Genomic DNA, 15,654 nt, shown 5'->3' with positions numbered 1-15,654 from the left:
GTTGAAGGGGGATGGCTGACTGAGGAAAATAGGGGAAAGCCTTTTAAATTTGAGGTGACCATGGGACAGTTCTCAATCTCTTGACTGTACTTGTGTTTGGCCTCTCTACACTCCTTGGAGTCAGGAGCTTTGGACCTCTCCTATGAGATAAACAGTGTCTAATAGTGGAAAGGACACCAGTTAGGAGGTCAGCTGACTGGCAGTGCAGCCTTAACTCTCTGGCAGGAGTTGGGGGGGAGAGGAGATCCCTGATGGGGCGTGCTCAGTTAACTGCTAATTCTAACTGGAAGTTCATTCTTTGATAACCAAAGTACTCATCTCTGCACCACCTCTCACGCCTTAGATGACACCCTGCATAAAGCAGACTGTGGGCAGTATTAAATAGATGCCTCATAGGGAGATTATGAAAGGAAATCCATCATCAAGCAGGGGTTATGACTTGGGGTTTAGGTTGCCCCAGGGGCATCGAACTAGGATACAATGAGTTAGGAAGTCCAGGAGGATCTCCAAATCCCTTTCCATTAATAAACAGATGAATAAACAAACAGCCTAACAAAAATCCATCTAGAAGTCACCCTGTAAGCTCCGATGACACCAGTGCTTTCCTAGAGGTCATGCAGGATGAAAGGCTGTACGAAAACCTGGACAAGCGATATGGACATATGGATACATGCTTTTTACCGCAGAAAAGGGAATTTCTCATGCAGCTGGTGAGACTGGTAAAAATCCAAAACAATAGGGATCACAGTTCACAGAAGACTACAGAGGCTGATGGGTATTTTTAAAAGTAACCTGAACTTTCTATAGGATGTTACTGGATCTCCACAAGAAGGTTCACCACAGTTGGGAAAGGACCTGCTGTAAGTCATTTTCTGATTAGAGTGCTTTCTGGCTGGCCGCTGCAAGGTGCTGGTAGCAGGAGGGTAGGGGTATGCACCGTTGAGAAGACACGAGTAGTGTCTCCTAAGTAGAAGGGGGCTATGGCAAACTGTAGGATGGTCTCTGAATGGGAAACAACATTAGAGACTTGTGCGAGGAAAGATCAAGAGGAGAAGCAGGGCACAAGCAATAGCTCGGGAGTACGGGAAAGCGAGGGAGGAAGGTGGGAGAATAGCTGTGGGGGCGGAGGTGGGGGATAAGAAGGGGAGAAAGGAGTGTGAAAGCAACCTCACGTGCAATGCACGAGTCATTGATTACGGAGAGGTGCTGTGAAGAGAACTGGGTTTCTAAATTGGGAAGGAGGGAATTTGTTCTCCGGAGATCCTTTGTCCGTTTACCCAGACCAGCCCAGAACTAAGGGGGTGTGGTATTGAGTTTAGGGCGATCGGGGTGTGAGACGGTCGCAGTGGGGGCGCCGCCCAATTTCTGCCAGAAGTGGAAGGCTGGGAAAATTGAGCGGCAGGCAAGCAGGCCGGCAAGCAGGACGGAGGCGGAGCGAGGGCGCCAATGGGCGGGACGAAGGAGGGCGTGGGGCGGACAAGGAGGCCCGGGCTGCGGGCGGCGCTAGGACCCGTCGTTGCTCTGCCTGCTCCTGGGAGGTTGATAAAGCGGCGGCGGCGTTTGACGTCAGTGGGGAGTTAATTTTAAATCGGTACAAGATGGCGGAGGGGGACGAGGCAGCGCGGAGGCAGCAGCCGCACCAGGGGCTGCGACGCCGGAGGCGGACCAGCGACCCAAGCACCGCGGTTAACCACGTCTCGTCCACGACCCTCCTAGGTACGGGCCGGCGGGGCGGAGGCCGCAGGGCCCAGGTGGGGAGAGGGCGCGGGCCGCTCCGGGCTCGCGGGCACCGGCGGCAGGCGGTGGGGTCGTCGTCCGCGGCTGGCTCAGCCCTCCTCCCGCCGCCGCGTCTGACCGTCAGGCCTAGCCCCCGCCGCACCCCGTGCTCCCGCGGCGCGCGGCCTGAAAGGGCGGTTCTTGGGCCGTGGCTCCCGCAGCTGTCGGGCGAACGGGCGGCGCGCGCGTCTGCGCCCGGCCCGGCCCCCTGCCCGCCCGCCGCGTGGCTGCCGTAGCGTCCGCCCCGACCTGAGGGGGCGGCCTTGAGCCGGGGCCGCAGACCCGGGGCGCGGGCAGGTCGGCGGCGGCGCGGCTCTGTCCTGGGGAGCTCCGTACGCGGCCGGGCGACCTGTCACCCGGCGGACACTCGCTGCCTACTGTCCCTCGCTCGGAAAGGGAGGAAGGGTTAACCAGGTCGCGATGGGCCCCGTGGAGGAGGAGGACGCACAGCCCGCGGGAGGAGCAGACACCTCGCTGACAGGTCGGAGAACTCTCCAGACACCCTTCCAAAAGGGAACCGCAGTCCGCAGGCCAGGCTCGGGGGCTCGCGTTCCAGGGCCCCTTGGTTCCTGAACCCCATTCACGCGGGTAGCACGGAGCTGGTATACAAGTTCAGATTTAGTTGTCAAACTGGGGTTATGAGCCGTCTACTAGTACTCAAACCATAGCATGGCCCGGTCACACTGAAAGTGCCGGTGGTGTGAAGTCACCTGATCCTTCGCTCCCGGTCTTACTGAATGTGAGCTCCTACTGTACGTGTACGAGGAGCCCCCCTGCCCCTTGGAAGACGGGTTCGCCTTGGCGGCGGCGTGTTGTCTGTCCCTCACTTATAAAGCCCCTATTTTTAGTACTTTAGCATTTAATCTTTCTCTGTGGTGTGAATTGAAAGCCTGAAATCCTGATTGAGAATTTTGATGGTACTTAAAGGCATAAAGTTTTTCAAAGGCTTGTAAATAGTAAAAGCTTATGGTTAGGTTAGTATGGCTGTGGCATAGAGTCTATTAACTACACTAAATATGAACTGTGTTTTTCAGATGTGATAAAGGTTTTGTGGGATAAGATGTGAAACATTTTGATAAAATATTAGCCATGAAGACTCACTTTAATAGAAAAGTTTATGTGAAAAATCCTTTGTCATTCACGATAACCCTTGGACGTGTTGAACGTAGGTCAGAGGTGATGACAAACTAGAGTTTTGCTAAGGGGACAAACAGGAAATAAAGCTTATTTTATTATTTCTTGCCAACCGAAGCACTTGATAGAACTGTTTACATAGGAAAAATGCTAGTAGAGAAGAGAGAGTTGCCTTAAATCTCTTCTGTTTGGAAGTCTCAAGTAATTAGTTGTTCTGGAATGCTGATGGATTGGTTAGTTTAGCTTTTTTGGACCTTGGGGTTGCGCATGCTCATTTATTTAAAATAACCGTTTTAGGAGGATATAGCTCAAGTGGTGGAGGGCGTGCTTAACATGCATGAGTTCCTGATTTCATTCCTCAGTATCTCCTTTAAAAATAAACAAACAAACCTAATTACCCCCCCCCAAGAAAATACATGTATGAGTTTAAAAAAAAACTTAAAATAACCGTTTTAGATGTAGTTGCACAGTGTTTAATGTGCTTACCTTATTAGGAGAAGCATAGCTTTATGATGCATGGTTATGAACGTCATTTTTAGGCTGTGGCACATGGAGGTGAAATGCAGTTCTTAAAACTTGATAAATAGGGTTCATCATTTATTAAATGCTCTGCTACTCAAATGTTTGTCTTTTTTTTTTTTGGTGTGGAGTTAGTCCTTCACTTGATAGCCATTCCTATCAAATGACTGCCTAAAATAGTCCCTCTCCCTGCTAATTTGCTCTGAGTCATCCATTACTACATTAAAAACCCAATAAACTTATGAAGATTTGTGTTTAAAGTAAAAACCAACAGGCTGTGAATGAGTAGAGACTCATCTAATTTTAGATGTAGAAACTGTCTCCTGCTTTCTGGATAAAAGTTGAAGAGCTGAGTTGGGATGAGTCAGGTGCCACTCTAGTAGTAGTCTTAGGAAGATGCTTTGTGTCTCTTAAAGAGAAGTGCTTACTCTTTTTAGAAATATAAGACCTTTTTAAAGCACTTACGAACTCTTCTGTATTAATGACTGTGGAATGATAAGAATTTGTGGATGTGATTAAATCTATTTAGTAAAATGTTTTGAAATCCTTCAAAATTCTTTACTGGGTAAGAAGGAGTTGCCTTACAATAAAGAGGTATTTATTAGAGGGCAAGTAAACCATGAATTAAAATGAGATTCTGGCCTTAAGTTGAGTGCACCTATTTTCAGATTCATTTTTAGTTTGCCCCTGTGTTTTAACTTTAGGATGAAGTTTTTTAATATTCATAAATGAAAGTAACTTTCTTGAAATTGTTAGATCTTTTCCAAAATTGTACGTTTTCCATTCGTCTGCTGTTAAGCAGCTGCTCAAAGTATACCTGGAGGACTGTCACCTAGTTTGATGCTGGCGTTCAAGACATATTTTTTAAATTGTGAGACCTAGTAATAAGGTACGTTTAAAAAATTTGTTTATACTTAATTGAAAGATTTTCTTTGACATACACAATTGTAAGCAAAGCTGTTTGGCAGACTGTCAAAGAGCCAGAAATGGAAGGGGTAGGAATAGAAGTTCAACTTTTTTGTAATGGTGATTTATAGCTTTACAGAAGGAGTTTTTCTCTAGGGTGGGTGCAGGGACAGCTATTCCCACCCCCCTACCCCCCTTTTTTTTTAAGTGTAATGGTATTCTGATGTGTAACCATTTGGGGATTGTATTATTTATTTTCTTGGGCATTATTTAACTAAGGAAGATAAATGCGAATATGGAATATATTCTATGTAAATTTGATTCCCCAATGAATTCATTACTCATGTAAGTTTCTTCCTATCTTTTACTCTTCTTCACTACCCATAGTACAGAAGAACTATTGAGGGCTTTCTCCATAGTTTTAAAAATGGATATCCAGGGAAAAAAACACCAAACTGAAACTATGAAGTCAGTTGGATAATACTTGATACTTTATAAAGTACTTTAAACATCTTGCTCTGATTTTATTTCTTAAAACCTTCCTGTGAGAAAATTAAGTTACTCCCATTAAAGGGAGTGATTGTGACTTGTCTACACTTGCAGAAACTACTCAGAGGTACTCTTACTGCTCATCAGATTTGGTGGAGGGTAGGCACCTTTATTCATTGTAAATTATCACATATAATTAGAGATGACTGGGTCACACTTTGTTGAATGAAGTTTGAAATCATACTGGTGAGAAGATGGGGCAGTTTAAAACTAAATATAGGGCAAGTCACTAAGAGTAGGAAGGGAAAAGGTGGCTATGGTAGAAAGAAGTAGAAGAATAAATAAAGTAGACTTTGGGGTTAGTCTGCTGTTCAGTACAAGTAGAATTTAGGGGATTCCCTTGCTAAAGTACCAGTTTAATAAAAACTGTTTGTACAACTTGTATTTCTATGATTGGCATCAAAATAACCAGTGACTAATAACTTATTGGTGAAAGGTGCTTATCCGGATCGCTAGTACATTTCACCTTTTTATTGCATAATACTCTGTGGGGGCAGTGCTTCTTTAATCATAGGGAATCAAGATAGTGTAGTGGAAAAAAGAATGTGGAATCAAAAGCTGAGTGACTTCATTTAAACTCTGAGTCTTGAAACCCCTTACAGTAGTGATAATAATCCCATACGGGCTGTTGTGGGAAACAAAAGAGGTGATACAGTACAAGTGTTTTCTTGATTGTAAAGCTGTGTGTGAGACACAGTAACATATAAGTAAGAACGTGCCAGTTTGACTACTTGTTCTATTATATATGTATATTTTGCAATCAGAAAGTCTTATAATTTTTTTCCCTGTAATGTGGACACAGGTTTAGTTTGGGCAAGGGTGGTGGATAAATTTTTAACTTTATTTGTAAAATGCTGATAATGTGTTCATGAGTTATTGTATTAAATGTGAATAAATGTGCTTAACCCACTGGCAAACATTCTATTTGATGGTAGTTACTACTATAATGTGTGGTTAAGACTGAGACTTTGAACTACACATTTAATTTTTAAAATTGGTGACTTGAAAGCTCTTTGTTCAGTTTTTATAAGATAAAAATATACATTCATGCTTCTCAGCTATCCTTATTTTAATTTGCATTTTAGAGAATCATTTAATCATGTGGTGAAATACTCTCCTGAAATTATTTGTTTCAATTATGGAATTCAATATGAATTAATGTTTTAGTTAAGGTTATGAGAGTTTTCAAGTAGCGTGCATTGGCTTTTCAAACAGTAAATGTGCAAAATCTAATTTACGTCTGTTACGCACAAGAACGCACAAGAATGCCTAAAAAAAGACTGACTTGAAACCACACCAATTATGGATCCCATAAAAAGCTTTTTTCCCCTTCGTGTAATTAGCATTAACTGTAGAGTCATGGGTAGTGATAAGAATGTCCTTACTTTAACCAAAGACTTTTAATTTCTGCAAACTTCCTATGGCCTTCTAAATGGAATATTTTTTCCTTTCTGGTGGTTAATATCTACCCTAGTAAACTTGTAGGTCTTTCTTTTTAAAATTAAAATTAAAAAAAATTTTTTTATTAAATAGATAATCCATGAAGGCACTTTAGAAACTTTAAAGCCTTCTATAAAGAAACTCTTAAAGGGGGTGAAATTGGCACACTCAACAAGCTGCTCTTTTCATATTTGAGTGAATTGATTTCTGAGATATTAAAAGTTGGATTAAGTTCACTTTTATCAGAATGGTGTGGGGGAGTTGAGTTTTGAATGATAAGTTGGAGAGAAATTTTGACACAGAAATCACCCAGGTTCTTAGATTTTTTGACGACAGTTATTAATCATCAGAAATTGCTGTTTTCTTTTCAGCAGCACTAAAATAGATATGACAATATGAGCAGGCTATGTGGAATTTTTGTTTAGAGTCAAGAGGTTTTATATTGCAGGAAAAGGGCCATGCACTTAGGTATTTTTTCTCAAAAAATTCTGAAGTAGGCTAGAAGTCCTTGGGAAGGTTGAGCAATGTAGCTGATACCAAATGTCTTACAACTGGATATTAAGATACAAATTTACTGCCTTTAAGTTACAACTAAATTTGTGATTGAACAGGGCTTGTGATCACTGTTAACCTAATCGAGTAATCAAGTAATATGGTAATTATTGCTTTGTCAAAAAAGTTTACAGTTTAATTTCAAAAGCAGTGAATCTTTGTAGACACTTTGGAAAATACTAATAAAGGAAAAAAGAAAGTAAAAATCATACCAACTGTTGGTAACCACTGCTAACATTTTAGTATACATCCTTTTTTAAATGACTAATATAATTTTTCCCAGATTGGGATCTTGTTGTAGTTTTGTAATTTACTTTTTCACTTCATATTGTATTTCCCTATTTGATTAGATAATCTCTACAACATTTTTTTAACAGACTTTATTCTTTTAGAGCAATTTCAGGTTCACAACAGAATTGAGCAGAAAATACAGAGAGTTCCCATATAGCCCTCCCCACCCACACATATATCTACTCCCCTACCCTCAACATCCTTCACCAGTGTGGCATATTTGGTATAATCGATGAACCAACATGGGCACATTATTATCAACCAAAGTCCTTAGTTTACATTAGGGTTCACTTTTGATGCTGTACATTCTATGGGTTTTGACAAATGCATAGTGACATGTAGCCACAACTATAGTATCATACAGAATAATTTCATTGCCCTAAAAATCCCTTTTGCTCCATCTATTCATTCCTCCCTCATTCCCTCTCCCCAACCCCCTGGAAACCATGATCTTTTATTGTTTCTGTAGCTGTGCCTTTTCCAGAATGTCACTTGGTTGGAATCATACAGTTTGTAGCCTTTTCAGACTGGCTTCTTTCATTTAGAAATACGTCTTTTAAGTTAACAACATGATTTTTAAAATGGCATTATACTACTACTTAACTAAAACTCCTCTTGGTTATGGGGTTATTTCTTGTCACTATTGCTGGTTAAACATCTTTATAGATAAACCTTGACTCTTAAGAGTAGATTGCTGGGTCGAATGCCCTGTACATTTTCAAGATTGAAGATACACAATCAGCAAATCCATTCAGAAAAATTGTACCCATTTAGTCTCTTTCCATTAAGGTTGGATTTGTGCCTATTCAGAAGTGGGTGTTGTTAATTAAAAATTAATGTCAACACACAGGAAAAATGGGGATCTCACTGTTTCATTTGCATTTCTTTGATTACAGTTAATGTTTAAATTTTAATATGGTAATTGAATGTGAATTCTTTTTCTTTAACTGAGAAAATTGCATTTTTTCTCAGTGCCTCTCAGTGTTCCTCATGTTTTTGTAAAAGTCGTTTTGCGTACAAGAAATTCTTTTTTTAAAAAAAAGTTTGCTTATAGCTTTTTGAAAGAAAATTCGCATTCCACAAAATTCACCTTTTAATGGAGGTGCTGGGGATTGAACCAAGGACCTTATGAAGAAATTCTTTTTCATGTTTATCTTTTAATTTTGTGGGGGTGTTTTGAGGGGAGGAGAATAGTATGTTTTAAAAGCATTTAAAGTGGGTCTGTATGAGTGTTTTTCTTAATGAATGGGCAACTGTCAACTTACTAACTTAGTGCTTGTGCTAGTCTCTTCTGAATCCTTAGGTATCCCACTGGAGTTTTTGGTTTTTTGTTTTCTTTCTTTTTACTGTTTTCAATTCTTTGTGAGATATTGATTGTTTATTCCTGTCTCTTTTTTTTAATGCCAGAGTATGGGCATCTGCTTCAGTGCCCAGTATATTGTAGAAGCTTCATGCTTAGGAGCTGGGTTCACATCACTACCACCTTCACCAAGCTTCAGCATCCTTAACTAAAAAAAACCTACTTTAGGCATTTAAGTTTAAAGAAAATGTCTTAAAAGCACTTGGAATGTGTTGAATGTACAAAGAAAGTTACTCCTTCTCAGGGTAAAGGAGTATCTGACGAGGCTGGGATTAGTTTTCTTTGGGAGTAGAGACCTGGAGTAGGGCAGGCAGGTAGAGGACCATATTTAGACAAAGAACTAGCTTTGTCTTGATGTTATGTTGACATATGGAGCACCTATCTTAATTAAAAAAAACTTTTCTGTTGCTTGTAATGAATTCCTACATAGAAAAGTGTAGAACAGATCCCTGATTCTAGGCTTTCATGTGGATGGAAGGTCAGAGAGACCTTATGCATATTCATGAGTAAAGTTTATCATTAAGTTTACAATTTCAGAGGTAGAAATTACCGTGTCTTAGTATTGTTGAGGAAGACTTCATGGGGGAGGTTGGGCTTGTCAGGCCTTGAAGATGGGTGGGTCTCAGCACAGTTGTAGGATCTATCACTTGTTTGATGATAAAAAGATAGGCATTTTGTTGGGATGCTTTTTTATAAAATAGAGCACTTGTCCCTGCTTTCTAAGAATTTTTCTAAAAGGGTTGCTTAAAAAGTCTTTAAAAGCAATTAGAAGCAACTGAAATGAAAGATCAAATGTGTTAAGAGCATGCTTAATAAAAAGGGAAGTGGGTTGTTTTTCTGTGGCCAAATAGAGCAAAGAATTGATTTCAATAACTGAATAATTCCTGGAAAAACTCTCTGAATAGTCCCCCAAATGTGGCTTCATAAAAATTGTAAAGATGTGTGCTCCCTGCCCTTATTTTTGAGCATGTGTGTTTCTCTACCACCAGGAATCCTGACATGTACTTAAAATCTCCAAACTAGAGAAAGACAAAAGGAGAGTATAGTTGGAACCTTTGACTCTCTTATCCCTTTTGTTTTTTAAAAATTAGCCACATTTTATCTAGCTGGAAGGATGTTTGTTTGTCTCTCTTTGGCACTATTCCCTTTTTATAGTTGCTCTCTTAGTAGGAATTTTGCCTGTACTGGGCCAAGGTTGGGATTTGAGTGTATACTTTGTTTTTCTTTCTTTTTTTTTTTAAAACTGCTGCTGTAATAAGTCATATGAGGTAGAGTGGTAGCAAAATGGAACTCAGTGTCTTATTTCCAGAGTCTTGGCAGATACCTCTTTGAGATTTGTCATGAAAACTCTATTCTAAATTTAAGTTTGTGTGTGTTTTTCTTTTAATAACTCCTTTGCTAACTGGTTATCCTAAATTTCAATAGCTCTTCTATGAGTTTAATGTCTTTTAACTTATTACAGAGTTAATTTGGGGGCCACAAAGAAAACAGTTAAACTATTTGCCTAAATCAAGGCAATTTATTCTGGTTTTGTTGGATTCGTGATCACTGTGTTACAAAACCTTGGAGTCACTGTACCAATAATACTTTTGGAAATGGAAATTTAGTGCATTGTCACTTTATAAAGGCTTATAAGAAAAGAGAATGTCCTTTGTAAAAAAAAAAAAAATGGAATAATTTAGTGTTATCTGTTGCCTACCCCAAAGAAGGATGTTGAAGAACTAGCTAGCTCTTGCATGCATCTTTCTATTTTTACTGTCACCTCTTGACTTTCGGCTTTTCTCCTCTTGCTCAGGCTCTTCCAGTTGCCTTATATCTGATTTCCCTGTTTTTAAACTCATTATTCTTCTTACTCTCTCATCACTTTCAGTTTATCTCTGCAGCACAGCTTTGATCCTATCACTCTGCTTTAAAATTTTCCGTGGCTCTCCTCATGATAATATTCTTAGCCTAAACTTTTAAGGTTAGCTTAATTTGATTCTCAGGGCTCAGAGGGAAGCAGCCTTCTCCAGAATGTATTCATTGGTAACCCTAGTTTGAATAATCCAATGTAGCTCTTTCTTTATACTGTCCTTTTATACTTGTTCATGTCAGAACTTTGAGAGTAAGGACTATTAGTAGTGAATTGTACTTTCCTAGCATCTAGCATAATGCCTTGCTCTCTGATTACTAATTTGAAGTAGGTAGGGTGGGGAAGCCTTCCTCAGTTCATAACACTGTGTAGGTTTGTGGAGCATTGTTGGGAGTCAGTGAATATGACACAATGAACTGAATGCATATCTTACCAAAAATGGGAGAATATAATTTTATTGCATCTTACATTTCAAAAGTCTACAATTTAAAATCTGCCCTTCTAGAAAGCTTACAAAGACAAAATTGTTTCCCAAATGTTGGGGGCTTTTAAAAATGATTTGCTGATTATAATAAATGATTAAGTTTTGACAAGGAAATTTTTGGAAAAAGTAAAGGGAAATACAGCTGTATGCCAAGATATGTTATGAAGATGAGAAACTTCTCTGCTTCTAAACAAATTGTATTGTTGGTAACTTTTCTCACCTTTCTAAAAATCTTAAAAACGTAAGAATTAACTTCTGTTTATTCAGCAAACATGCTCATTTGGCTTAGTTGGAAGATGACGGATCTGACAGAGACCTGAGTATGCATCCTGATTTGATTACTTAAAAAATGTAAGTCCTTGCAAATTGCTTAAACTAAGCCTCAGTGTCCTTCTTTATACAAACAAGGAAACTCGTAGCTATTCCACAAAGTGATTTTGAGGATTACATAGTTAATAGCACAGAGTAGGTACTCCAAGTGTTTTTCTCTTTTCTCTGGTAAGAGGTAGAATACCTAAAATTATTTCATACAATAAATTATTTCAAGGAATGAGAAAGTTACTAATGTTTTCACCTCTTCTCCTAGATAGCCACTTCTTTTTGTTCTCTGCTCAAATGTCTCCTTATTAAAGAAACCTTGCCTGACCATTCTTTTGTGAAATGGTGCATTTCCATCCGTTTCCCTTAACCTGCTTTATTTTTTCTCTGTAGCACTTAACACCAGCTGCTGTCATCTATCTGTCTTCTATCTCCTCACCTTTAAGATGTAGTAAACTCCTAAGGGCAGGATTTTTTCTTTTTTATTGTTTATTTTGTTAGTGGTATTGAGTCTGCAGTTCTTAGAACCAGGTCATAGGTGAATATTTACTGAAGGAATAAAGTCTTGTGCACCCCTACTCTAGTCCTTTCACCTCTGCATCAGAATTACTTTGGTGCTTGTTACAGTTGTAGGTTCCTGGATCCCATACCTGATGAGTTAAATCAACTCTGGAGGTGAGATCCAAGAATCTGTATTCCAAACGAAGTGGTTCTTAAGCTTCAGTATGTTTTGTGGTGTGGCTCATTAAATATTGACAGTATAACTAAGTTTCAGACCCATGTATAATTAAGTTACAGAAGAATCAACTGTTCTGTAGCAAACAGTTTCTTTCCTGTTGATCTGTCAAGGAAGAGTTGTGTATCTGTAGTTTTGATTGTTTTGGATACTCTAGTTTTTGTCCAGAAATTCAGTTTAATCCAGAACTTAAAGTTGAAAATCTCAAAATACTATATGTTTATCAGTCTACCTCTCCCAAACAAACCAAACCCTTTAAACCCACACTTAATCTCTACTTGTTATTTTTAACTCATAATAATAGATGAGCTGATATTAGGGATTTATTTTAAATGATAAGCATCACTCAAAGCTATGGACTGATCTGAGCCTCTTTCATATGGCTCTGCCACTGGGGAACAAAGACTGATCTTAATAAGAATTATCCTGTAACACTGAAAGGCAGTTTGGTATAGAGGAAATAGCATTGGCTTAATTAAAAGCCCTAAATAGAAATCTTGATTCATATACTAATTTTTAGAGGTAGAGTCTTGAAGAGGTTTTTTTGTTTTGTTTTGTTTTTGACTTTGAATGTCCACATTTTCTCTCTGAAATGGGAATAATTGCTAAGTTACAGGGTTGTTGAGAGGATTCCTATCAAAGTGCCTGGCATAAAGTCACAGTCATTAAGTTCCTTTCCCTGTGGATGTAAATTCTTAAGCAACTTAAAATGCTTCATTAGAAATTATTATAATAGAAATGATTATAATCAAACTTATAAAAATAACAGGGAAAAATATAATGGTTACCCAAGTGCCCATTGCATAGCTCTAATACCATAATACTTGCCATATTTGTTTTGAATCCTTTTTTAAAGAGAAATAAAATGTTACTGTACAGTCGAAGGGTTCTCCAGACATCTTTCTTTTCTCCTCTTCCCTCCCTCCCTAGATATACACCTATCTAGAAGTTGGTGTATGTGTTTCCTGGTTTTTAATAGTCCTATAACATTAAATTTTTTCTGTGAACAATATATAATATTGTGCTATATTTAAACATTTTTAGTAAGTGGTTCAGACTATGTATTTGTGTCTTGATTTGTTTTTTTCATTTGACATTGGTTTTGAGGTTTAAACATATGTATGTATTTAAATCTTATTTGTTAATTTTAGTTCTCTATTTCATGTTTTATTCATGGATGTTTTGGTTGTTCCAATTTTTTTTTTTTCAGTTACAAACAGTAGTTCATTGAACAAGGAACCTTGTCTCTTCTGTACATATGTGTAAGAATTCCTCTAGCATATAAATAACTTAATTGGAAATTAAATTTTGAAAGTTTCAGTATTGTGTACTCTAATTCTTTAAAAATTTGGACCACACAACAAAAGTATTTTAAGAAAAGTACTTAACAGATGAAAGACCCCTGGGGTGACTTGGAGAGATATCCTGCAAGACTTCCCTTTAGAAGAAAATAGAGAAGACTCTAAGTTGCAGAACCTAAGTAAGAATTTTTCTAAATTTCTGTCTTATTGCTTAGGGTATCCAAAACCATTATTTATTCTAGCATCTCCTAACTAGCGAACAAAATTGACTATAAACTGCAACCTCATTTAAAGTAACCTAAATTAGGTTCAGTCTAAAAACGTTTTTCTTATCTTTAAGTACACTTCAGGAAATCTATGCTTAAGAGGTGGTTAATGTTTGACGGTAAGCTTTGGGAAAATATTTTGCAATGTATTTTACATTTTTGTTCATCTATTTAGATAAATGGGTAAAAGCATTTTTATTCCTCAGTATTCTTTAAATGGGAAGAACAAAGATTCTGTGACATCAGTGCTGATTACTATGGAAGCAGAATAGATTTCAAGTGGAAAATAATATGTGAATCTTATAGGAAAATAATTGTTTTTTAATCTCCTGCTTTGATAGTAATGTAGGAAGGAAATATGAACTACATTATATACACATTGAGAGTATTTTTAAAGATTGGTCATTTAAGATGGTCTTGTTGGTCAAAGAGGCAAAGCTAATGAGGGAAAGTATCTGATATCTGACATTATTAAGAGTTCCTCTTCTGGAGTCCTTGAAGTTTTTATTTTTGCAATTTGCATCATAGTTCAGTTGTATATGAGAGAAGTTTAACATTGTAAGTTCTGAGTAGCATTATTTTATAGGATCAAATAGTTAAAACCTTTTCTTATAGTACATGATTGGCTAATAGCCACTTCTCTCCTTAAAAAAAAACCTTTTTGGAATCCAGGTTTGTGTCTTTGCTGTTACTCTTGTTTTGGGCAGGGGAAGGAAAGCTCGCTATTAAAAGCTCACCCAAGTGACTGATAATTCCAAACCAATAATTTTCACCCCTAGCTATCTATCATGTCAGCATATTAAAGCATTTTCTACATTTTTATTTTTAAAGTAGGGATGTCTGTGTACACTGCCTCTTTTCACTTTGTACCAAATCCACAGTAGCTTGACTGGCGTGATTGGTTCTATCAGAGTTTTTAGCAGTCTTCCAGGAAGAATGGAGGATTATAGTTTAGCTTGAAAGCTTTTTTCCTTCAGTGATAACTTTAACATCACTAGAAACTACCTGGAATAAAAATAAAATAAAATGAACGATCTTTACGTACTAAATACCTGTAAAATATCATGATCTTTGGTACTCTTATGTTCAGAGGATCATCAGTGTTGGCATCACGTTAGAGTTAGTGAGAAACGCAGTTTCAGGCTCCATCTCAGATTTCCTGAATCAGAATAGGCATTTAAACAAGTTCCTCAGGTGATTCATATGCATGTTAAAAGTTTGAGAAGCACTAATGTAGCGGAAATAACACTGAATTAATAAGACCTTGCCCAGTTCTCCCTCCAGTGGTCTAGTCATGTGATTTTTTTTTTTTTAATCTTTAAAATGAGTGAATTTGGCTGCATAATCTCTAAAGCCCCTCTGGGTGATATGTTAGATTTAATTTTGAGTACTGAGGCTAATTTTTAGGCATCTGTACTAGAACTTGAATGTCCTAAATGACTTGACATGTTAGGGATTGAATGCGTATTCTCTTGGTGCTTAAAATACTTGTAGGAGTTAAAATGTCCCCCTTTCCAGTATAAAATTCTGTCTTTGGAGTTCTTTAAAAAATAAGTATGTAATTTCATAATACTTTTTTACAACTTTACCAAAATATCTTGGCTTGATGAAAATTCTCAGGAATTGATTTACAAATGTGTGAATTTGTCACCATTGGAGACACTCAGAATTATCTTTCCAAGTCCTGAATTCAGGTCAGGAGAAAATAAATTAAATTTGAACAGTGTCAGAATTGATGGACAGCCCTAGTTTTTCAACATACTGGAGTATAACTTTCATAGGCAATTATCCTTGAAGGGGACAATACTAATTAGAATATTTTTGTTCTGGAAAGTGATGAATAAATTGGTTGGATTGCTTTATCCTCATTTAATAAATGAAAGTGCTAAGGGGAATAGGCTGGATTTGATTTTTTCAAAATCTGCTTGACTGAAATAATTTATATGAAATTCACTGATTTTTAAGTGTAGTTTGATGAGTTTTGATAAATGTATAGTTTTGTAATGACCATCACCAAAATCATGGTATAGAACTTTTCCGTCATCTCTAAAAGTTCCCTTGTATTCCTTTATAGTTGTGCTGGCTTGGAATGCTATAGCAAATTACCATAGATTCAGTGTGTTAAACAACAGAAACAAATGAGTTTATTTCTCAGTTATGGAGACTGGGA

General features: G+C 38.0%; 1 protein-coding gene across 3 annotated transcripts in view; it reads left to right on the top strand.

Annotated features, from left to right (window-relative positions):
• Positions 1-1,563: 1,563 nt before the first annotated feature.
• Positions 1,564-15,654, top strand: part of ATL2 (atlastin GTPase 2) — a 49,956-nt gene continuing 35,865 nt past the window's right edge. For 2 of the 3 annotated variants that reach the window (XM_032497365.1, XM_032497366.1), the window contains exon 1: positions 1,564-1,716. In XM_032497365.1, coding sequence (XP_032353256.1) covers positions 1,599-1,716 — 118 coding nt within the window. In that variant the 5' untranslated portion in view covers positions 1,564-1,598. Of the gene's footprint in view, positions 1,717-2,031; positions 2,258-15,654 lie in introns of those variants that run through there. The other variant, XM_014556157.2, reaches the window with a different exon arrangement.

Source organism: Camelus ferus, chromosome 15 (genome assembly GCF_009834535.1).
Source record: "Camelus ferus isolate YT-003-E chromosome 15, BCGSAC_Cfer_1.0, whole genome shotgun sequence".
NCBI classification, from domain to species: domain Eukaryota; kingdom Metazoa; phylum Chordata; class Mammalia; order Artiodactyla; family Camelidae; genus Camelus; species Camelus ferus.
Note: the sequence above shows the minus strand (reverse complement) of the source record. Positions and strands in the feature narration are given on the sequence as shown.